The sequence below is a fragment of the Oryctolagus cuniculus genome, chromosome 4, assembly GCF_051225735.1.
Source record: "Oryctolagus cuniculus isolate XC-2025 breed Fujian yellow rabbit chromosome 4, ASM5122573v1, whole genome shotgun sequence".
Taxonomy (NCBI): domain Eukaryota; kingdom Metazoa; phylum Chordata; class Mammalia; order Lagomorpha; family Leporidae; genus Oryctolagus; species Oryctolagus cuniculus.
This window is the reverse complement of record NC_142870.1, coordinates 112,867,164-112,890,620: the sequence shown is the minus strand read 5'-3', so window position 1 is coordinate 112,890,620 and position 23,457 is coordinate 112,867,164. Positions and strand designations below refer to the sequence as shown.

Genomic DNA, 23,457 nt, shown 5'->3' with positions numbered 1-23,457 from the left:
TCTGTTGATGGTTCTATCTTATGTCGATATCAGCAACAGATCTTAATATACCAAAAGCCCGAATTTGCTATTTTCTCTCCACACCAGTTCTCTGCCTTGATTTCACAGTTTTGGTTAGTAGACCAGCACTCCAGTATCCTGAGTGTCTTTCTCTTCCCTGGTGAAAGCAAATACTTAGATTCTACTTCTGCCATGTGTTATCTATTCATTCCTCCTTTTTTGTTTTAAACAGTCAGTGACAGCTACCTAGTTAAGTATTTACAACTTCATGGTTGAACAATTGTAACAACTTCCAAACCAATTTCAATTCCTCTAGTCTACCAGCTTTGGTATATCTTTCACCCTGCTAATAGATTAATCATTCCACTCTGAACTCTTAATACACATCATTCTATATGCATGTCTTGTTTTCTATGTGAAAGTTATTATTCATGCTGAATGGGATAGAAAACCAAGAAAATAAGTGACTAAAATACAAGGTAAAATGTTATAAGTGCCAAGGAGGTAAAATACATCTGCCATGCAAGTCCACAGTAGAGATCACAAAAGGATGAGTTGAGATTTGATATTTGAACTGGAACATAAAAATGAGTAGAATTTTGAAGATGAAAGTGCTTCAGGTAAAGGAAACAGCATGATGAAAGGTAGAGTAAATGCAATATTTTAAAATGTTTACTGAAAAAATTCAGATATGTGGGCCTATTATTCTTAAGTCCAATCAACTTTTCAAAAATTCCTATTTATTTGGCAGGCAAAGCCTTACAGAGACAGAGAGAAATGCTGTCTTGCTGGTTCACTTGCCAAATGCCCATAACACCCAGGCTGAGACAGCCAAAAGCTGGGAACTAGGGACTCAATCTGGGTCTTCTGCATAGGTGGCAGGCACCCAATCTTGTGAGCATTCAATTGCTGCCCCCCAATGTGTGCATTATCAGGAAGATAGAATCAGGAGAAGAGCTGGTAGTCAAACCCAGGCCCTCCAATATGAGGTGTGGCTATCTTGATTGGCATCTTAATCACTAGGTGAAATACCCACCCTCAAACTGCTTTTTTAGGAATATTTTCTCTGCTATTGTATCCTTGGCTTTCAAAGTTATGTGAGGTGACATCACTAGAAACATGGAATATAGAATTGAAGGATAACTTTGTTTTGGTTCAAAAAATCAAAATCCAATCCAATCAAATCAAAATCAAAAAATCAATACACAGATTTTTGCATAATAAAGTTTAATTAATTTTTGAAGACCCCCTTATATGCTAGGATTTCAAATATTTTGCACCAAAATAAACTTATCTTTAATTCCATTTTCCACAAACTTCTGAAGTATCTTTATATATGAATAGACCATGAAGCCACAGAGTAAATATGGCACATCTTTTAAGTTTTTATTTTACTTAAAGAGCTTGGGAAAATTAGATCTCTGTTAAATAAGGATAGATGATGTACTATTGACAGAATGCAAAGTTGGCATGAATTTTAAGGCTAGAATACAAGATTTCAAGTCAATTTCTTCCTTTCAGGAAGTGTTTTAAACTTTTAGAGGTAGTCAGGGGCTAAGTTTCCAAAGCATTTTCTTGTCCAACCCAAACAATATTCCTCTTGCTCTTTAGTTACCCTGTAAATTCTACCAAGCACAAAATAGGCATTTAAAAATATTTGCTCAATCAATATAATAAAAATATTAAAATATTTTCATATTATTAATGAGGCTTAATAATAATATAGATATCATAAAGTTTTGAAATTGCAGTTTAATTTCATAATAGCTTTGTACGTATGTAATTTTAGTTTGACTGAGAGATTATCCTTTGGGCATGGAAAGTGTGCGGTGAGAGGGGGAGGGCAAAGTTCAACCCTATGCAATTTCTATTAACTCAGCCAAACTTCAATAGCAAATGTCTTTTTCCCAAAATTCCCATATTAAATATACACTAGATATATTCAGGAACTATCACCCAAAGGCACAAGACGCTTTTCATAGATTATATGAAAGTAGCTCTTCTCATATTTGACCTTGTATGTCAAAATGTTGAGAAACTAATTAGCTGACACCTTTCCCTTAAAACCTAACCTGAAATATACATTTGAAATGACAGTTGTCCTTAAAATACCTTAAGAATCCATATAGTAGTTCTTACTTTTTCCATTTCAAAGATAACTTTTTTTTAAGTTGGTACTTTTGCCAAGAGTTAAATTAAAGTTCAGAATAAATCAATCTTAAGGCCTTTATCAGAGTTGAAGAGACCTATTCTTTCTGGCACTGAAGAAGTTTGCTAGTTTCATTCCTCTTCACACATTTAAAATCCTGAGAGTACTGCTACTGAATTGTCATGTCATCTTACTGAAATGATGATCACTTCTCTAATTCACAATTTAAATATGATGACCCATTATATGAGAACAAAATTAGTTTACCTGTCAAGTATATAAAAGCACAAAAAAGCAAGGAATATTTAACAAAACCAACCTCTTTTTTAGGAAGGATGAGTTAGGAAAACAACTTTTACCAAAACTTATCAAGCAGAAATTCTCATGGAGATAACACAAGAACACAATCAACTGTTTATTACTCATGGGTTAATTGTTCATGTGTTGTTAGTCCAATTATCATAAGCCTTGTTAATACCTATCCTTTAACACATTGCTTTTTAGTCTGAAAGGGCATATCTCAAAGGAAAAGAATGGGCTTCATTTAAGGCAGCTAATTTTGACTCTTTTTTCCTATTTTCTAAAATATGTGAAATTGAATTTTCTACTCTGAAATAATCACAGAATTTGTTTTAAGAATTACTTGTGAATTCCAAACACCTTCCTTCTCCTGACTTCTCACATGATTATTTTACAATAAATCACAACCTGGACATTTCTGTTCCAATTATTTTTGTTTTGTTTCATAAATTTTTTGTTTAAAAAACAAAAACGGGCCAGCACTGTGTTGTAGAAGGTTTAGCCTCCACTTGCACTGTCATCATCCCATGTGGGTTCTGGTTCGGGTCCCATTCGCTCCACTTGCATTTTAGTCCCCTCCTAGTGTGTCTGGGAGAACAGCAGAAGATGGTTCTTGTTCCTGGGCTCCTGCCCTAATGTCAGGGACCCAGAGGAGGCTCCTGGCTCCTGGCTTCTGGCTTCTGCCTGGCCGAGTCCCAGTCATTGCTGCCATTTGGGGATTGAAACAGAGGATGGAAGATCTATGTCTCTCTGCCTTTCTCTCTCTCTCTGTGTCACTCTGCCTTTCAAATAAATAGATAAACCTTGTTAATAAAGAGTTTAGCAAACATATAAAATTGTACATATTTGTGGGCTGATATGTGATATTATTTATCCTTTCAAACACTTAACATTTATTCATAGTAAAAATATCCGAAAGACCTACCTTCTGGTTTTGAATAGAAGATTATACAGTGCATTAACATTATCTATCTTCACCCTACTGAGCAATAAATCCCCATAACTTCTTATTCTTTTCTAGCTATAACCTAGTACCCGTCAACAAAAACCTTTCCCAACCCTTTCTCTCTTTTTTTTTCACATTTTTATTTATTTATGTGAGAGGCAGAGTTACAGACAGTGAGAGGAAGAGACAAAGAGAAAGGTCCTCCCTTTCACTCCCCCATTGGCTGCAACGGCCGGAGATGCACAGATCCGAAGCCGGGAGCCAGGAACTTCTTAAGGGTTTCCCACGTGGGTGCAGGGGCCCAAGGACTTGGGCCATCTTCTACTGCTTTCTCAGGCCGCAGCAGAGAGCAGGATTGGAAGAGGAGCAGCTGGGTCTCGAACTGGCCTCCATATGGGATGCTGGCACCACAGGTGGATAATTAACCTACTGCGCCACACACCAGCCCCAACCCAATTCTTTCTTTCCCACTTCTCTTTCCACAACTATATTTTAAACCACTATTATTTTTTAAGATTTATTTTATTTATTTGAAAGGCAGGGTTAGAGAAAGAGGGAGAGATAAAGAGAGTTGTTCCATCCCCTGGTTCACTCCCCAAATGGCCACAATGGTCCAGGCTGGGCCAGGCCAAAGCCAGGAGCCAGGAGCCAGGAGTTTCATCAGGGTCTCCTACATGGGTGCAGGGGCCCTGGTACTTTTGCCATCCTTCACTGCATTCCCAGGCACATTAGTAGGGAGAGTGGAGCAGCCAGGACTCAAAACAGCACCCTTATGGGATATTGGTATTGCAGGCAGCTGCTTAACCCACTACACTACAATATCAGCCCCAGAATTATATTTTTTAAAGATTTATTTTATTTATTTGCAAGAGTTACAAAGAGAGGTAGAGACAGAGAGAAAGATCTTCCCTCCGTTGGCTCACTCCCCAGTTGGCTGCAACGGCCAGAGCTGCACAGATCCGAAGCCGGGAGGCAGGAACTTCTTGAGGATCTCCCACGCAGGTGCAGGAGCCCAAACACTTGGGCCATCTTCCACTGCTTTCTCAGGCCACAGCAGGGAGCTGGATCAGAAGAGGAGCAGCCGGGACTAGAACCAGCGCCCATATGGGATGCTGGCTTCAGGCCAGGGCTGTGCCACAGGGCTGACCCCATCCTAGAATTTTATATATATATATATATATATACACACACATTGACAGGCAGAGTTAGACAGTGAGAGAGAGAGAGACAGAGAGAAAGGACTCCTTCCATTGGTTCACTCCCCAAATGGCCGCTACGGCCAGTGCGCTGTGCCGATCCGAAGCCAGGAGCCAGGTGCTTCCTCCTGGTCTCCCATGCGGGTGCAGGGCCCAAGGACTTGGGCCATCCTCCACTGCCTTCCCAGGCCACAGCAGAGAGCTGGCCTGGAAGAGGAGCAACCGGGACAGAACCAGCGCCCCAACCGGGACTAGAACCTGGAGTGCCTGCACCGTTTAACACCAATGAGATAATTTATTTTTTTTTTTTAGACTTCTCCTATGAGTGAGATCATGTGCTATTTCTTTTTCTGAACCTGTTTTATTTCACTTAGCATAATGACCTCCAGTTCCATTCATGTTGTTGCAAATGACAAAATTTCACCTATTTGTAGCTGATTACTATTCCACTGTATATGTACCAGTTTCTTCATCAATTCACCAGTTGATGGACACTTAGGTTGTTTTCAACATAAAACATGGGGGTGCAGATGTCTCTTTGAAAGATAGATTTCATTTCCCTTGGATAAGTACCCAGGAGTGGATTATTGGGTCAAATGGTAGTTCTGTTTTTAGTTTTTTTAAGGAATTGCAGAATTCTTATGTTAATAATAGAAACTAGGACAGATGTTCAGCACAGCAGTTAAGATGCTGGTGAGGATGCCTGCACCCCTTCTCTGAGTACCTCAGTTCAGGCCTTGGCTCCAGTTTTGATGTCAGCTTCCTGCTAATGTGCACTCTGGTAATAACTCAAGTACTTGGGTCCTTGCCACGTTGGAAACTAGTTGCTTTCCTGTGATTTTATGTGTAAATTTACAACCAGCCCATTCAGGACAGAGCTTTTGGCCTAGAATTCTAACTCAGTTTCCTACTGGTATGTAACCTTAGTGGGGGTTACCCGACCTCTTCAGGTCTGTGTCCTCCTTTGTAAAGATGGTTGATAACACTTAGCTTTCTGTTTCGTTGAGAAAAGAGAATAGGTTTCGATAAATATACTGTTGCCTCTTACCAGGAGTGTGAATGTGAGCAATGAATCTCACAAATTCTCTGTTTCCCTGTCTATTCAACAAGCATGAATTAATTCAACAAATATCTTTGAACACCTAATAAGCACCAGGAATTCTTAAACTTTTTTTATTTATTTCCTTTCATCTACTTGAAGGGCAGAGAGAGAGAAATCTTCCATCTACTGGTTCACTCCCTAAATGTCAGCAATCTCCAGGGTGGGACCAGGCTGAAGCCAGGGACCCAGAGCTCCATCTGGGTCTCCCCAATGTGTGGCAGTGGTGCATGTACTTGGGCCACCATCTGCTGCCTCCTAACATGCATTAGCAGGAAGTTGGATTGGAGACTGCAACTGGCACTCCAACATAGGATGCAGGCATCTCAAGGGGTAGCTTAACCCACTGTACCACAATGCCTGCCTAGAACCAGAGATTTATATAATAAGACAGATGAGTATATACATAAATGTCTGTGTGTGTGTGTGTGTGTGTGTGTATGTATTCCAAAATTAAATAAAGTACAAGAAGCTAGAAAGCACAAAGACAAAAGAGAAGCACATTTCCATCTGGGAGTTAAAATGAAGGTTCTGGTGCAGAAGACATGTGAATGAGTCTTAAAATAGGAATAAATTCTAACCATATGATAAAATTTGAGGAAGGATTTCTGGATAACAGGAGAGAAAAGAGGTAGGGTAAGTGTGAGACGGTATAGATTTTATAGGAACACTCTGACAGCAAGCTGCTATTTGATAAAGCTTAGAATAGCACAACAATGATGAAAATGAAACTGAAGACTAAAGTATAGCTAAAGGCTAGAGGGAGCTTTGACGTATGTTATAGATACTCTGAATGGTTTTAAACAAGGAGGCAACATAGAAATCACTATAGCTAAAGTATGCAGAGTCTGTAGAAGGGGTAAGAGGTGGGCATTAAAGGAGAAAAGGATCAAATAAGAAGGCTGTGGCATTCATCAAAGTAGGAATGATGCTCTGAGTAACACAGTTGTGGTACACATGAGAGAAGGCTTAAGAAATATTTCGGATGTAAAATAGGCAAATCTTAGTGACTGACTAGATGTGAAGTTGAATGAGAAGGGAGCACCAAAGTGGATATCTAGGGTCTCTGGCCATTCACTGAAGCTGCAAATCTAAGAGAAGAGACAGCTTTGGAGTAGAGGAATATATAAGGAATTCAGTTCATAACATGCTGGGCTTGGTATTGCAGTCAGACACCTCCAGCAATCAAATGGATAAGTGAGCTTAGAGAGATAAGAACTGAAGACAGAGATTTTTAGGTTTCTATAAAATACTGCCTACCTTCCAAGATGAGACTAGGAATTAAATTAGAGAGTGTGTGTGTGTAAAGTGTCTAATGCTACAGTGTACCATAAATAACATAAATCAGGTGGTGTATTTAGGTACCTCACTCAATAAATGTAATTTCAACTTGTATTTTATCCTGGGCAAAATTATCAAACCAATCTCTGTATTTAAATAGAGGCTGAAGTTAAATCCACAGTTTAACCTATTGGATCTCCTTGCGTTTAAAGAAACATTAATAAGCTGACTGTCAATCTTTCAGTTATTTCTTCTCTAATCACTGAACTATTAAGGAGTCAGCTTAATGGTGCATCCTTCACCAGCTGGAAGCAAACAGTCATCTGCCCTCTTGCCACTTTTATTAAATGCCTTTAGGTAAAAAGGATCCTTTCTTGGAGGCGTAAAACTCATCCTAACATAAAGCTTAGAACTTATTGTTTTAGAGATTTATTTATTTTATTAGAAAGGCAGAGTTATAGGGTCAAGGGGTGGGGGACATAGAAAGAGAGAGAGATCTTCCATCCGTTGGCTTTCCCACCAAATGGCCACAACCACTGGAGCTGGGCTGGGAGGAAGCCAGGAGTTTCTTCTGGGTCTCGCACGTGACTGCAGGGGCCTAAGCACTTGGGCTGTCTTCTACTACCTTCCCCAGCACATTAGCAGGGAGCTGGATGGGAAGCAGAGCAGCTGGAATGGACCTTATCCCCATATGGGAGCCAGAGTGGCAGGCGGCAGCTTAACCTGCTAAACCACAGCAACCGCCCCAGAATCATAATTTTTAAACCTATCAATGGAAAAGTGAAATGCAATATTACTTGGAAGCTGTTTATTCAGGTTTAAATTCTGACTAAGGAATCCAAGTCCTGATAAGGTTAAGAGGAGGAAAAGGTGGAGGAAGATGGGAGAAATGACTACTTTTCCTATTCTCATTGCAGTTTTCCCAAAACTTCTTCCTCAAGATCATAGAAAGTGAATGCCCACCAACACAGTTCAGAAATATGGATCTTTCTGTTAATCACTCTTAGGTGACTTTATATAACTGCTTTTTTAAATTTTTCCTTTATAAGCCACCTAAAAAAGCTTATATTTGATATTTATTTCTAATGATAAATATCTTTAAAAAATCATGAAAACGCTATCTCTAAGTTTTGACTTACACCAATTTATACAATTATTTTTGCAATGTTCAGAATATAATTGGATCAGCTGATACCATATACACCTGCCACAGTTTTAGAGAATTAAATTTGCTCATTGTCGTGTTCTAATTATAGAGATCATTAGGCCATGGACTGTTGGAGTGGCTGTGAATTGATAATGGATCACACTGCTTCCAGAGGTGTGAGAACTCTTGTCCTTCAATGTTAAGCATGATTTTGTTTCTCAATATGAAGTAGAACAATCTTTTCCTTAATATTAAACTACTCTTGAAAGAGAAGCAGTGTGTGGCATTATGCTTCCTGCTCCACGTGTGCACATTTGCATTAGCAGAAAATTCCTCTATGTGATTGACAAAAATCCCCAAAGATACACTGTTGGCTTTCTAGATATAAAAACTGATTTACTCCTAGCTGAAAATCATTAAGATCATAATTTTATAGTAAATAATGTTGGGCAAATGACTATTACAGCAATATTTTGTGAACCGTTAAATTAATGGATATTATATTTTTGAAACATATCACTGTTTAATTTTCGTATTGCCTATATACTGCCATAGAAAACATCTCACTTATGATCCCTTAGTTCTCCTAGGAAAAACAAGAAAGTCATTGTCTTAAAATGGAAGAATTGTTCCTCAAGAGTAAGTGGGCTGTGAAAGGCCATTTCTGCTCTGTTAAGAAGGTGGTACTAACATAGCGTTCAGTGTACTATCTCCCTCTTGGATTACAATTGAAAATAAGTAGTAAGAGAAGAATGAGATTCCTTTATGGTTAGAGGAATGCAGCTTTACTCATTAAGAATTTGTTGACTATAAGTCTTAGAAACTCCCGGAACTCAGAAAATGCTATTACTTCCCATATGGAACGATGGAAGAAGAGTCAAATTCCCAAAGCCAGGAGGAAGTCCCATAGCATTTTTCAAAACCACTCAAGCTACATGATCTTATAATATTTTATTCATAAGCATCCAAGCAATTCCAACTAGAATCTCACTCACCTAGGTCACCAGCAACTCCAAATCAGCCAAGTTGTCTACACTCTTTTTTGTTTAAGATCTTGATTATAATTCTAATAAAAACATTCTCTCTTTACCTTCCTTCAGTTTTGCACGAAATATATATCATACCTCTGCCAGCCTGTAACCAGGATTGTCTTCTTAAGAACGAGAATCTGTGAAATATCCACAGCTCCATCTTGCCCAACACTTAGTGTGTGGTGACAAAATCCATTGAAGTCCCATACCTTTAACAGAAGAATTGAACCACTTTTGAGACAAGGAAAGAAAATGTCTTCTTCAATTAATAAAAAACCATGATTAAATAGGATTGTTTTAATCTTTCATGTTTGCATTCTGATCTGGGATATATTCACTCAGGATACCTAATAATTGAGGGAAATGCTCTCATCATTTGAATTTAGCCATTACATTTATTACTCTTATAGTACATGAAGGACATTTCAAAAGGTACATGGAGAATAGAATCCAAAGAGAAGTTTATTTTGGTGCAACAAATTTGAAATCCATACAATGCTTTTTCAAAAAGCTCATTTTCCATGAACCTTTTGAGGACCCGCTATGTGTATAGATTTTGAAATTTTTGCACAAACATAATCTTATATTCTATTTTTCCACGAACTTTTTGAAGTATCCATATGTACTCAATATTTGGAATCTCCTAAAACCCTTGAAATCTCTTCACTCTATTAATGGTTTCCCTTGCCGTGTAGAAGATTTTTGGTTTCATATAATCCCATTTGTCAATTTTTGGTTTTCCTGCTTTAGGGGTTTTTTCCAAAAAATATTTTCTCAGGTCAATGTCTTCAAGAATTTTTCCTGTGTTTTAACAGTTTTATAATTTTAGCACTTATATTTAAGTTTTTGGCCCATTTTGAGTTGGTTTTTGTATATGGAGAGAAATAGGGGTCTAGTTTTAGTATTTTACCTATAGATACCTAATTTTCCTGCTACCATTTGTTGAAGAGACTGTCTGTTGCCCGGTTTTTCATAGTGCCTTTGTCAATCAATTTGCTATAAATATTTGGGCTTATTTGTAGGGTCTCTATTCTGTTCCACTCATTTATGTACATGCTTTTATGCCAGTGCCATGCTATTTTGTAGTATGTTTCTGAAATTTGGTATTATGATGCTTTCTCCTTTGTTCTTTTTGTTAAGAATCACTTTGGCTAACTTGGGGTCATCTGTGGTTTCATACGCATTTAGGAGTTTTCTATTTCTATGAGTAATGCCATTGGTAATTTGATAGAAATTGCGTTAAATCCATGGATTGCTTTGGGTAGTATGGACAAATGTGTGTTTATTAGAAGGAGACAATATAAGATCATGAAGAGGCCGGCGCTGCGGCTCAATAAGCTAATCCTCCACCTGCGGCGCCGGCACACCGGGTTCTAGTCCCAGTCGGGGTGCCAGATTCTGTCCCGGTTCCTCCTCTTCCAGGCCAGCTCTCTGCTGTGGCCTGGGAGTGCAGTGGAGGATGGCCCAAGTCCTTGGGCCCTGCACCCCATGGGAGACCAGGAGGAAACACCTGGCTCCTGGCTTTGGATCAGCGCGATGCGCCGGCGGCAGCAGCCATTGGCGGGTGAACCAACGGCAAAAGGAAGACCTTTCTCTCTGTCTCTCTGTCTCTCTCTCTCTCACTGTCCACTCTACCTGTCAAAAAAAAAAAAAAAAAAAAAAAAAGATCATGAAGAGCCGCATTTTGGAGTATGTGTGCCCCTTGATATTTCTGTTTCTTCATTTCTGATGTAGTCATGTTACTCTTAGAGAAACTCAAATGACTGACCGTCTCATAAAGCATCTGAAACATAGTTTTCATGAATTAGATTTTCCATATTATGCCAATAAAACCTCCTGTTGATAGTGGGTGCCAGACCCATCTCTGCAGGGGATACAAGCAGTTCTACATTACCTCCTCAGGCTGTGGGATAAGTATGAGGACACATAGGGTATACTTTACGAGAACGCATCATTAGATCACTAGCAGTTAATCCTAAGCCCTACTATGAACGTCATTGCCACATTATGTGGAGAGGGCAAGTTGGCACTACATCACAAGTAAAATACACGTAATACTTTCTACCACAAAAAAAAATCAACATATAGAAAATCATCCTACAGATAACACATATGTGTGAAATGTTATATGCATTGTTTACAAAAGTTAAACATTTGTATAACCCTAATTTCTCATTAGTAAAAGACTGAACATAACAATATGGAATATCTGTGAAGTAGCACACAATGTAGATATTATGAAAAATGAATCATTTCCATGTTTCTAGTCTATGCTAAAATTGAAACAGCTATGGACCCTTGAGCCAACTGCTTCACATCTTTAGGATTCAGTTTTCTCATATGCAAAATCAAGATATTAAAAGTACCAACTTTGGGGCAGGCATCTGGCCTGCTTTTAAAGATGCATTTGCCCAGGGCCATTGCAGTGGCATAGCAGGTCAAGCCACCACATACAATACCAACATCTCATATGGCAGCACAGGCTTCTGTCCTAACTGTTCCAGTTCTGATCCAGGCCCTGCTGATGGCTTGGAAAAAGCAGCAGAAGGTGGCACAAGTATTTGGGTCCCTGACACCCATGTGGGAGATCTGGATGACGCTCCTGGCTCCTGGCTCCTGGCTCCTGGCTGCAGTCTTCGATCTGGCCCAGTCCTGGTTGTGGCAGCCGTCTGGGGAGTGAATCAGTGATCTCCTTCTCTCTCTCTCTCTCTCTCTCTCTCTCTCTCTCTCTCTCTCTCTCTCTCCTCCCCTCTTTCTATATAACTCTGACTTTCAAATAAATAAACAAATCTTTCAAAAAAAACTGCCAATTGCCATGTGTTCCATATCAGAGGTCCTGAGCCCAAGCCCTGACTCTGTTTCCAATTCAAGTTTCCTGTTCATGTGCACCCTGGGAGGCAGCAGGTGATGATTCAGGTAATTGTGTCCTTGCCATCAGATGGGAGACCTGGATTGAATTCCAAATTCCTCATTCAGTCTAGCCTAACTCCAGCTGTTGCAGCCACTTGGGGAGTGAGCCAGCAGATATTGGAAGCTTCTCTATCTCTCTGTATCACTCTCTTTCTCTTTCTCCATCTCTCTCTGCTTCTCAAGTAAATTAAACATATTTTTATAGTCCCAACCTCATAATGGTAAATGTATGTGCATGTGCGTGTGTGTGTGTGTGTGTGTGTGTACAAAGTGCCTAGCACAATGCTTGTATCATAGTGAGATGCAATAAAAATTCGGTAACATTATTCTTATTTTATTTCATACATTCATCAACAGCATATAGAGTGGATGATGAGTACAAAATAAACCATTCTTATATGCTAAAAGGATGCACAAAAAACCAGTAACGGTGATAGCCTTAGGGGATGAGCTGAGAACAGGGGTGAGAGAGAGATTTTCTTTTTACTGCATATTTCTTTTTTATTTCACAATTTTTATGGTGTGTATATATTAATTATTTAAAACATTAATTTAAAAGCAGACTCCTCATATCCTTGATAAATAGGACAATAATTTTTAAGTCTTTAATTACACAGGTACTGATTTTGGATTCTTAATTATAAATGACATTGGAAAATGTCATTCATTCTTGCTTCTTCACAGAAATTCAGAGCAGCCCAACCCTGATTTATGTCTTATGCAGAGGCTGCCAGATTTCAGAATGCTGTTGTGCTATTGTGATATAGGTAAATGCAGCTTCAAAAGTAGTGATTACACTACTAAATCCATATAACTTCTATGATACCAAGGCTTTAGTTGAGATTTGAGGGTGCATGTCTCCCCATCACAGTTTTCCTCTAAACATACCACATAACAAGATTACTTCAGTCTCACGAAGACCTGACAGCACCCAGATCCTACTAACTCAGTTGGCTGGAAACATTTTAGCAACATCCGCAAGTTTCAGCTTACTCTCAACTCTGTAGTTACTTATCAAGATAGAGCTAAATGGTATACTTTCTTACTAGTATACTTTCTTCAACTCCTTGCCAGTCCATATCTCATTCTGTTAACTTTCAGAGAGGCCAAGTTCTACTGATTCCAGAGATTCTAACTTCATCTCACCATGGCACCTGTCTCACACTTGAATCCCCCTACATCCTTGAGCTCAACTCCTACGGTGTTCAAACTACATATCCCTGGGAGTTTCCATTATGTCCTCCTGCAGCTTACCAGAATGCATCACACACACCCCTTCATGGAAGTTAGTCTAATACATTTCTGATCCCAATGTACAGACTTGAAAATGACCCAAAGTTCATTCAAGAAACCACCTCTGTTGCCTCATAGTGTCTCACACCATCTCAGTGAGTGATGCTCATGACTCTCAGGGCCGGAGGGAGATAAGCCTCCAAAGTGGGCCTGACTTCAGGTAGCAAGTTTCAGGCCATGCATGAAAATTTGATCATTTTGCCAAGTAAAGTATCACCCTCCACCCAGGAGAAATGAATGATCATTCAAAATAAGAAAACTAGAAGCATGAAACAGTGTTAGTCTAGGATGAATAATAAATAAGATTATGATTGTTCCTTCTACCATTCCTCTTCCTTATCTCACATGCTTTCACGTAACAAAAATGTCAATTATCAACAAAGTCTTCTTTTAAGTACTCATTTTCTGGAAAATTTTCTTAAAAAATTGCATCTATGCCATTTGTCAAGTTTACATTAAGTTGTTCTGATTTCTCGTTTCACAAATGTAGAAAAAAGAAAACTAGAGAAATTAACTGAAACACATGAAAAAAATTCAGGCTTCTTATTCCCCAAAGTAGTCCCCTATTCAGTACATGGAAAAAGGCTTTCTGAAATAAGTAAGCCAAGTTGTGCTTTTATTTTAAATAATTTATTCAGAAAAATCATTTATTCATTTTCCATAGAGGTTTACTTTCCTACCGGCTTTGTTATTAGATGGTTGTTTAGCCCTTATCTTGTCTCATCTGTCATCTTGCAAGGCCAAAAAGGCAAAAAAACACGAGTATCTATAGCTGTGTCTCCTCACACAGTATTTTAGCCTCCATATATCTGGGTAGAAAAAGCATCACTGTGTTCACACCTTTACAGTCCCATCTGTGCTGCCAGTCAAAAGCCGTGTCTCATTTGCATCAAGGGCCATAGAGCTGATTTCTGCATTGCCATGGCAACCAGTAAACTGTTTGATTTTCTGCCCAGTGTCTACCATCCAGAAGGAAACAGTGGACCCCACATCAGAGCTGATTACCTAAGAGAAAATAACATGGTAGAGAAATTAAATATGGTCCCAGGATCAACCATTTTTATTGCAATGAAAATATCTAACTTGTGCATTTCTACTACCAAGATTCCCCCAACAGTTAGAGACATTTTTATGATGTATTTTGTTTCCTTTTGTTAAGCTGATAACATTTCAATTTCTAGGCCAGGGCTGAGATAATGAAGTCATGATCCTGTTTATCAGAAAAGATGGGAATTTGTTTGCCTTCCCCACTATTCGGTTTAGCATCTAGAGGCCATCTTGAAACCAAATCCTACTGCAAATAAACATACAAATATTTTTTACATTTAGATAAGAAAGCTGATTTTTCTTATCATGCTGCATTGACACTATTTGCTGTATGGAAAGAAACATTTTATTGTATATCAGCTTCAATGTAGCAATCAGAAAAGGAGCACTACCAGCCATTATGAGAAAAAGTTAATTTCAACAAATTACTAGAGTCATTGCTTTTAATGCCATTAGTCCCTTGTGTTCCCTTTTCTCAAGGTACTCTGTATATTTTACAGCTTAGCATAATTATTGATGGGTCACTAAAAACAAAGAACACAGGTTCAATATAAATCTGCATATCACTTCAAGAGGAAAGCAGCAAAACAAATGCCAGAAGGGGTAGTATTATATATAACAGTCTGAAAATGAGACATTCTATAGTGGCAAGTAGCATGCTGATTTCAGCTCTTGATATTTAAGAAGTCTTTAAAGAATGTATAGGTCAAAAGCATGTGGCAATCATCACATCAGAAATCAAAACAATGGAAGAAAAAATAATAGGCAAAAAGTGTATAGACAGGAAGTATCTGAAACATGATTCATATTTTAAGTAATCAAAAACATTTCTTTTTCTGCTTAAGAACTGATTTTCACTGTACAAATGCGAATTGTTGAATCTGAATGCAGTTCCATAATCAAATGGGTTGAAACTTATCAAATGTATTTAGAAGAACTGAATAGCTGACCATTGTGTATGCACACATTCATTCATTCATTCATCCATCCTATGGCCATTTATTGAGCTTTCACTCTGTGGCAGTCTCCAGAGTGCCACACCGAAGAAATCTCTGCTCTCAAGGAGTCTATTATCTAAACCTATTCAATAAAACAACCTGAGGGGCCAGTGTTGTGGTGTGGTGGGTTAAGCCACTGCCTGCAACACCAGCATCCCCTATGGCACCAGTTCAAGTCCCGACTGCTCCACTTCCAATCCAGAATGTGCCTAGGAAAGCAGCAGAAAACGGTTGCTGTTGGTTGGTTTTTGAAGACGCCTCTGGCACCATGTGAAGAAAAAATTGAGATTTCAGGAAGATCATTTGAAGGCTGTTATAATAATCCAGGTAACTGATTCTTATCTAACACAGTAGTTTTAGAGACAAAAGGAGAAAAATTGAAAAACATTCATTCTTTAGTAACATTTATGCCTCAGAAAACAGTTCTCTTGTAGCTCTTTTTTACTCTAAAATTGCAACACTGATGAGACAGTTTCTTAGATGACATAAAACTATATTTATGCTACACATTTTCTATAACTGAAATCAGAAGTATCTTAAATATTTAATTACCATGTTTAAGCTATGGTGCAATTTCTAAGACAAATGACCTGAACCTTTGAATTAATGTGATCCAAGACCTTAAATATCATTGCTTGTAGCTGACTCTGTTTCTATTTCATTTTGCTGGTGCAACACACATGATGGTTAAGAACATTGGGAACCTGGAACCAGGACATCGAAATCTGAATGTCAGTTGCCTTACAAACTAGTTTGTCTGACTTTGGTCATTAAGGTCAAGTACAATGCTTACTTGCTCTAAGCATCAATTTCTTCACCTGTAACCCAGAGATAATCATAGTAACTGCCTTAAACCACTGTTAGGAAATTTAAATAAGCTGGTATTTGTAAAGCACTTACCACAGTGGGTGACAAAGCCATAAATAACCACAAGAGTTAGTTGGGGTTACTATTCTATCTAAGCTTTATTTGCCTGACTTCTTATTTAGAGTATTATCACTTTGCATATTCAAATCAATTTAAGAAAAATAATATCTTGCTTTCTTCCAACAATGACTGTGGATGTAAATAATTACAGCTCTAGGAGCCAAATTTCAGATATTATTTGAATTTTCAAATTATATGATACTTATGAATCCCTCACATAATGGTTTAACAATTTGGATTATATTCATTAAAAGCAAAACCATGAAAACACATAATTTTCTAAGCATGTATGGAAATTTTGATAGTGGTCTTTTAAGAAAAGATTAAAAGTTATGAAAGATTTTATTTTTCTATTAAAAAAATTTATTGTGCAGCAATAGGCATTTTAATACTAAAAGAAGGGTATTCCCTAATGCATACCAAGAGGACAAAAATGAAATAAAGCCATGTTCAAAGAAAAGCCCTGCTTCCCTGTTCAAAGGCTGATGTCACCCACATTACAAATCACCCAATAATTTACCCACCTTGTATCTAACACAGACATTCAATAAGGAATCAGTAACGGTCACTACTTCCAGCTCTGCACACTCTTTCCCCTGTCCACCTGGCTGAGCCCCAACATACTATTCATCACTTTTCATCACCTTTCTCTGCTCATTGAACAATTTCTCATGAAATCTAAATCAACAGTGACAACAGCCTATAGCCCATCTGATTTCATTCAATGGCAACCTGCCTTCCACGGCAGTCTTTGGGGAAACAATGTGCAGACACTATTACAAGCCTCCAGCCATTAGTCAACAACCAGAATCTGGTAATCTTGGAATACAAGAAAATGGTCCGACTACAGGACAGGGAAGACTTCGTGTTTAGCAAGCTGATCTTTTTATCAGGAATAACCGACGCCATCATATTTATATGCCGTGATTTGATGATACCATCCCTGCCTCTCTTTTCAGACCGTATCTTAGCCAGTGAAGATGAAGAGGAGGGGGCCCTGGCAGTCTATGGAGCAGAACTGCCACTGATCTAATGATGGCACTCCAGTGCCTATGGGCCTGGGGAACAGCTCCCTGTTCCAGTGGGGACATACTCTTCCGTGTACTTGAGTTAATAACTGTTTAGGAATGTGTGGGTCCTTTTTGTCTGTCTCATCTGAAGCTGTCACAGCTAATCAGACAATTGTAAGAGATGTGAGGCTGGAGCTGTGTCACCTAATTGTCCTCTTGCTATTCTGACAGCAGTAGGCGTTAAGAGTCGACTTTTAATGCATCCTGAGTCCTTGGTCTAAGCAAGAACAGGAATCAAAAAGTGTAAGAGTGGATGGCACTGGCTACCATGGAATGAGGGTATTTGATTTAAATACTACTTATGGATTATTTTTTAAGTCAATGCTGTTTATGGTCCCATAAAATAAAATGGAGCCAGCATCATGGCATAACAGGTAAAGCCAGTTACTGTAATACCTATATCCCATATGGATACCGATTCAAATGTGGGATGCTCCACTTCCAAACCAGCTCCCTGCTAATTGCCTGGGAAATCAGTGGGAGATGGCCCAAGTCTCTGGGCCCCTGCATCCACAAGGGAGACCCAGAAGAAGCTCCTGGCTCCTAGCTTCAGTTTGGCTCAGCCCTAGCTGTTGTGGCCATCTGGGGATGGCATATTGATCTCTCTCTCTCTCTCTCTCTCACTTCCTTTCTCTTTCTGTTGTGTGTGTGTGTGTCTCCTGCCCCCTGTAACTCTGCCTTTCAAATAAATAAAATAAATCTTTTTTAAAAAGTTTACTTCTTTTATTTCCATTTGGTGTCAAAACACCAGAGGTTGCTACCCAGCAAGTGAGGCAGTGAGGAGGATGATAAAATCTCACAGTGCTGGTGCAGATCCAGGATCCCAGTACTTTGAGGTAGTCATTCTCCATTCACAAGTCTTGTCCATCAGATCTCACTCCTTCTTAGTTGAACTGGTAATTTGCACTTTCAAGTTTAGTCCTTGAATTTATTGACCATCACTAAAATGCAAAACCTTGGATCTAGGCCCTGGAATACAGCCATGAAAACTTCCTGCTCTTTTATTTTGCCAGAGGACAGACAGAACTGCATGAGGGAAAAAAAGAAAGAAAGAAAAGTAAGAGAGGGGTGGGGGGAGATAAATGCATCTGGGAAGAAAGCAATGTTAAAGGCGAGTGCAAAACTGAAAATGAGGCCCTGGGAAGTGCTCCCTGAGGGATCATGTGAGGAAACATGGCTGGGATACAGGAGTGAACCACTGCAGGACCTGCCAGCAAAGGAAACAGCAATGCAAAGGCCCTGAGGTAGAGCGTCCTAGGCCTCTTCAAGGAGTGGAAAGGAGGTCAGCGAGGTAATGGAGGGTGACATCCATTTGCTGTGAGTGCCTGCGGCCAGAGGACAGGAATCCAAACATTCCAGAAACATGCAGCTACCACAGAACCAAAGAAAAAAAATTTTTTTTTAAATCACTTCCCTCTTTTCTGGCTAATATTTATTTAGCTTTTATCCTTGCTTTGGTCTATGTATCTTTTTATGCAATATCTTTTGCCCTTAAGAGAAACTGTACAAGGGAGGTCCTATAATTCCCATTTTAAATATACAGGAAAGTTGAAGCTTAGGGAAATAAACTGGCCAGCAATTTATAAAAGATTGGAATTGCTACCTGACTGTAAGATCTCACTAACTCCCTCATTCTCAAAAGTGACTGGGATGGGGCCCATGCTGTGCAGCAGTGGGTTAAAGCCCCAATCTGACATCTCACATGGGCTCTGGTTTGAGTCTCGGCAGTTCCACTTCCGATCCAGCTCTCTGGTGTGGCCTGGGAAAGCAGTCCAAGATGGCCCAAGTCTTTGGGCCCCTGAAACCCTCATGGGAGACCCAGAAGAAGCTCCTGGTTCAGATCGGTGCAGCTCCAGCCACTGCAGCCATCTCGGGAGTGAACCACCAGATAGAAGACCTTTTCTCTCTCTCTCTCTCTCTCTCTCTCTCTCTCTCTGCCTCTGCCTCTCCCTCTCTCTAATTCTGCCTTTCAAATAAATAAATAAAAATAAATATTTTAAAAACAAAACAAAAAGCAGTGGCTGGGATGGGCATTTGGCAGAGCAGTTAAAACAGACACATTCAGGGATCGGTGTTGTGGCACAGCTGGTAAAGCAGCCACTGTCGACACTGGCATCCCATATCAGTGCCAGTTCGAGTGCTGAATCCTCCACTTCCTATCCAGTCCCCCGCTAATGGCCTGGGAAAGCAGCAGAAGATGGCCCAAGTGTTTGGGCCCCTGCCACCCACATGGTAAACCTGAAAGAAGCTCCTGGCTCCTGGTTTTGGCCTAGTCCAGCCATCTGGGGAGTGAACCAGTGGATAGAAGATCTCTCCCTATCTCTATCTCATCCTCCCTCTCTGCAACTCTGACTTTAAAATAAATAAGTAAATATTAAAAGAAAAGACAGACACATGCCAAAACACTGTGCCCGGTTCAAGTCCTCCTCAACTTCTAATCCAGCTTCCTGGAGCTGTGCTCCCTTGAGAGGCATCAGCTGACAGCTCAAGTACTGGAGTCTGTGTCACCCACATGGGACACCCAGATGAGTCCTGGGCTCCTGGCTTTGGCCTGACCCAGCCCTGGCTGTTGTGGGTATTTGGGGAGTGGCCCAGCAGGTGGGAGATCTCTTTCTGTTTCTCTGCCTTTCAAATACAGAAAAAATTAATTTTAAAAAAAAGTTTAATTTTAATGGATGAGAAAATTACTTCTGAAAGCAGTGAAGACCACTGTGATGAGAGGGGCTGAAGAAACATCATTTCCTCCTCTGCTGATGGATTCAGTGAGCTTCCAGGGAGAGCAGCTGGCAATGTGTATCAAGGTTACAGATAAAAATCATCTCTGTCTTGATCATTTTAGCTCTAGGAATTCATCCCGCGGATACTGTCTCATGAGTTCTAAAAGTCGTGTGTGCAAGATTAAACCACTATATTATTATTATTATTATTAATTTTTGACAGGCAGAGTGGACAGTGAGAGAGAGAGAGACAGAGAGAAAGGTCTTGTTTTGCCGTTGGTTCACCCGCCAATGGCCGCTGCTGCCGGCGCACTGCGGCCGGCGCATCGCGCTGATCCAAAGTGCAGGGCCCAAGCACTTGGGCCATCCTCCACTGCACTCCCTGGCCACAGCAGAGAGCTGGCCTGGAAGAGGGGCAACTGGGACAGAATCCAGCGCCCAACCGGGACTAGAACCCTGTGTGCCGGCGCCGCAAGGCGGAGGATTAGCCTATTGAGCCACGGCGCCAGCCACCACTATATTATTATAATAGAAAATACTGCAATCAAACTAAATGCCAATAAAAACTGGTTAAATTAAATTTGGAGCACCCATGCAAAGGAATATTGCTTAGCTGTCAAAAGGAACAAGGATACTCTTCTAAATGAGATAAAATGAATTATAAGATTTATTGTTAATTGGCCGGCGCCGCGGCTCACTAGGCTAATCCTCCACCTTGCGGCGCCGGCACACCCGGTTCTAGTCCCTGTCAGGGCGCCGGATTCTGTCCCGGTTGCCCCTCTTCCAGGCCAGCTCTCTGCTATGGCCAGGGAGTGCAGTGGAGGATGGCCCAAGTGCTTGGGCCCTGCACCCCATGGGAGACCAGGAAAAGCACCTGGATCCTGGCTCCTGCCATCAGATCAGCGCGGTGCGCCGGCTGCAGCGGCGGCCATTGGAGGGTGAACCAACGGCAAAGGAAGACCTTTCTCTCTGTCTCTCTCTCTCACTGTCCACTCTGCCTGTCAAAAAAAAAAAAAAAGAAATAAAACCAGTTATTAAAAAAAAAAGATTTATTGTTAATTATAAAAAGGATATAAAAAGCAAAGTGTGCATATAACATACTACTTGTGTAAAAGCATTTTAAAGGATATATTATTAAATATTAAGAATTATTAAATATTATTTATCTACTTAAAAGAATATATATTAAGCAATGCATGTGTGTGTGCTCACTTATATATTAATAGAATAACCCTTAAAGGATGCTCATAGAACCTTCAAAACTGCTTGCCTCTGGGGAAGGAAACTGTGTAGGTAGACGCAAAGGAATACGTAAACATTTTCACCAAATACTCTTTTGTTCTTTTAGATTTTGCCATATGCATGTCTGATATTCCTGCCAAATGAATCACATAAAAATATGGGTGTATCTATATGTGTGTACATGTGTGCACTTATGTATGTATGTTTTGGTGTTACCTCTAAGACTATGATGAAACTTTCCATGTTTCTCTCCAGTGAACGGAGCAAACAATCTCGGGATTAATGCCTAACAAATCACCAGTTTAACCTGGTCAATGACAATAAGCAATTTTAACAGCAGAGATGGTGCTTCCAAGCCAGCAATCAGGCAGAAATGGAGAGAGTTTTCACTGGTGTTAATCCAGTTCTGTCTGAAAGAGAAACTCATTGATTTTACCCTATATACAAGCACTGTAAAGGTATTTATCTTATAAGGTGCAGATAAACTTTTCTCAACCCTTCCTTCTTCTCTTCCACCAGATTACAATTACCAAGTGAGCTAGCAATTGAATTTTTATTTTGGATTTTCAAATACTTTAATTCCCCAAAAATATTGTACCGAAAATAGGTCAAGAGAATCAGCTCCAGGTTTAATAAATGATTTGATATTAGGTTTCCTGCGGCAGTGTGAAAATCGATCCCAAGAAACACTCTGAATCAAGCGAAGATGGTCCAGTTTTCAAACCTGCAAAGCCAACATCCCACGCTGGATGTGGGAGCGCCACTGGGAAGCTTGAAAGTCCTGCTAAAGGAAGCCATATGGACAGTGGCACAGCACTCCCCGTCTGATGTGTCTTTTTGTGACTAACATGTTAATTCTTCTTAGAGGTTGGATGAAACAGTAAAGTTCTGGGAGGCAATCTTTGTATCAAAATATCTAATATGCATATTTTTAAAGCTAGAAACCCATTCTTAAGAATTTAAAGAAATAAAGTCATGAGTGTAAATATGTTTATGTATGTAAAAAATTGATTAGAGAAAATTCTCCATTGAGGGAAACGGATCAGTAAATTATGATACAATAGAATATTGTACTGCCTTTTAAAAATGAAAAAGTAGATCTATATTTAGCTGTAAGGAAACATAGTCTATTATTAAATAAAAATCAGATACAGACCATACTTATGGAAAATATGCATAGAGAAATGTTTAGAACTTATCAATAATATTTCAGTATATTTACTTCCTTTTTTTGAGCTTTACTGCATTGCTCTAACTCCTTAAAATATGTAACGCTTTTTAAAAAATAATTACTAAGATAACAAAAATAGTAAATATCATTTTCATTAAAATTTGATGACACCTAAATGTCTAGCTTGGTTGTAATGTATCCAAGAGGCAAAACAAACTGTTTTACAAAAGTATATAAACTTCCATCATTAGGATTATGGCCACAGTGATAACACAGAAATTTTATCTATTATACATTATTTAATATCTAGAAATATTTTTTAAAGATTTATTTATTTATTTTGAAAGTCAGAGTTACAGAGAAAGAGGGACAGATGAGAGAGACAGAGGTCATCCATCTGCTGGTTCACTCTCTGGATGGCAGTAATAACCAGCACTGGGCCAGGCAGAAACTGGGCCAGCACTGGGCCAGGAGCCTCATCTGGGTCACCCATGTGGATGACAAGGGCCCAAACATTTGGGACATCTTCTGCTACTTTTCCCAGATTAGCGGGGAGATGCATAGCAAGTAAAGCAGCCAGAATTCAAACTGGAGCCCATATGCCAGGGTCTCAGATGGTGACTATACTTGTTATACCACAACACAAGCCCCAGAAGATATTTTTTAAAAGATTTATTTATTTATTTGAAAATTAAAGTTACACGGAAAGAGGAGAGGCAGAGAGAGAGAGAGAGAGAGAGAGAGAGGTCTTCCATCAGCTGGTTCACTCCCCAGGTGGCTGAAACAGCCAGAGCTATCCCTATCAGAAGCCAGGAGCTTCTTCCAGGTCTCCCACCTGGGTGCAGGGGCCCTAGGACTTGGGACATCTTCTACTGCTTTCCCAGGCCATAGCAGAGAGCTGGATAGGAAGTGGAGCAGCCGGGACTCCAGCGG

At 39.6% G+C, this 23,457-nt stretch overlaps 1 protein-coding gene across 4 annotated transcripts in view; it reads right to left on the bottom strand.

The window, feature by feature from the left end:
* Positions 1 to 23,457, bottom strand: part of WDR49 (WD repeat domain 49) — a 161,087-nt gene that overhangs the window by 66,638 nt on the left and 70,992 nt on the right. For all 4 annotated transcript variants that reach the window (XM_051818753.3, XM_089331008.1, XM_089331007.1 and 1 more), the window contains 2 exons: positions 14,193 to 14,357; positions 9,243 to 9,358 (listed from right to left, as the gene is read on the bottom strand). In XM_051818753.3, coding sequence (XP_051674713.3) covers positions 9,243 to 9,358; positions 14,193 to 14,357 — 281 coding nt within the window. The remainder of the gene's footprint in view (positions 1 to 9,242; positions 9,359 to 14,192; positions 14,358 to 23,457) is intronic.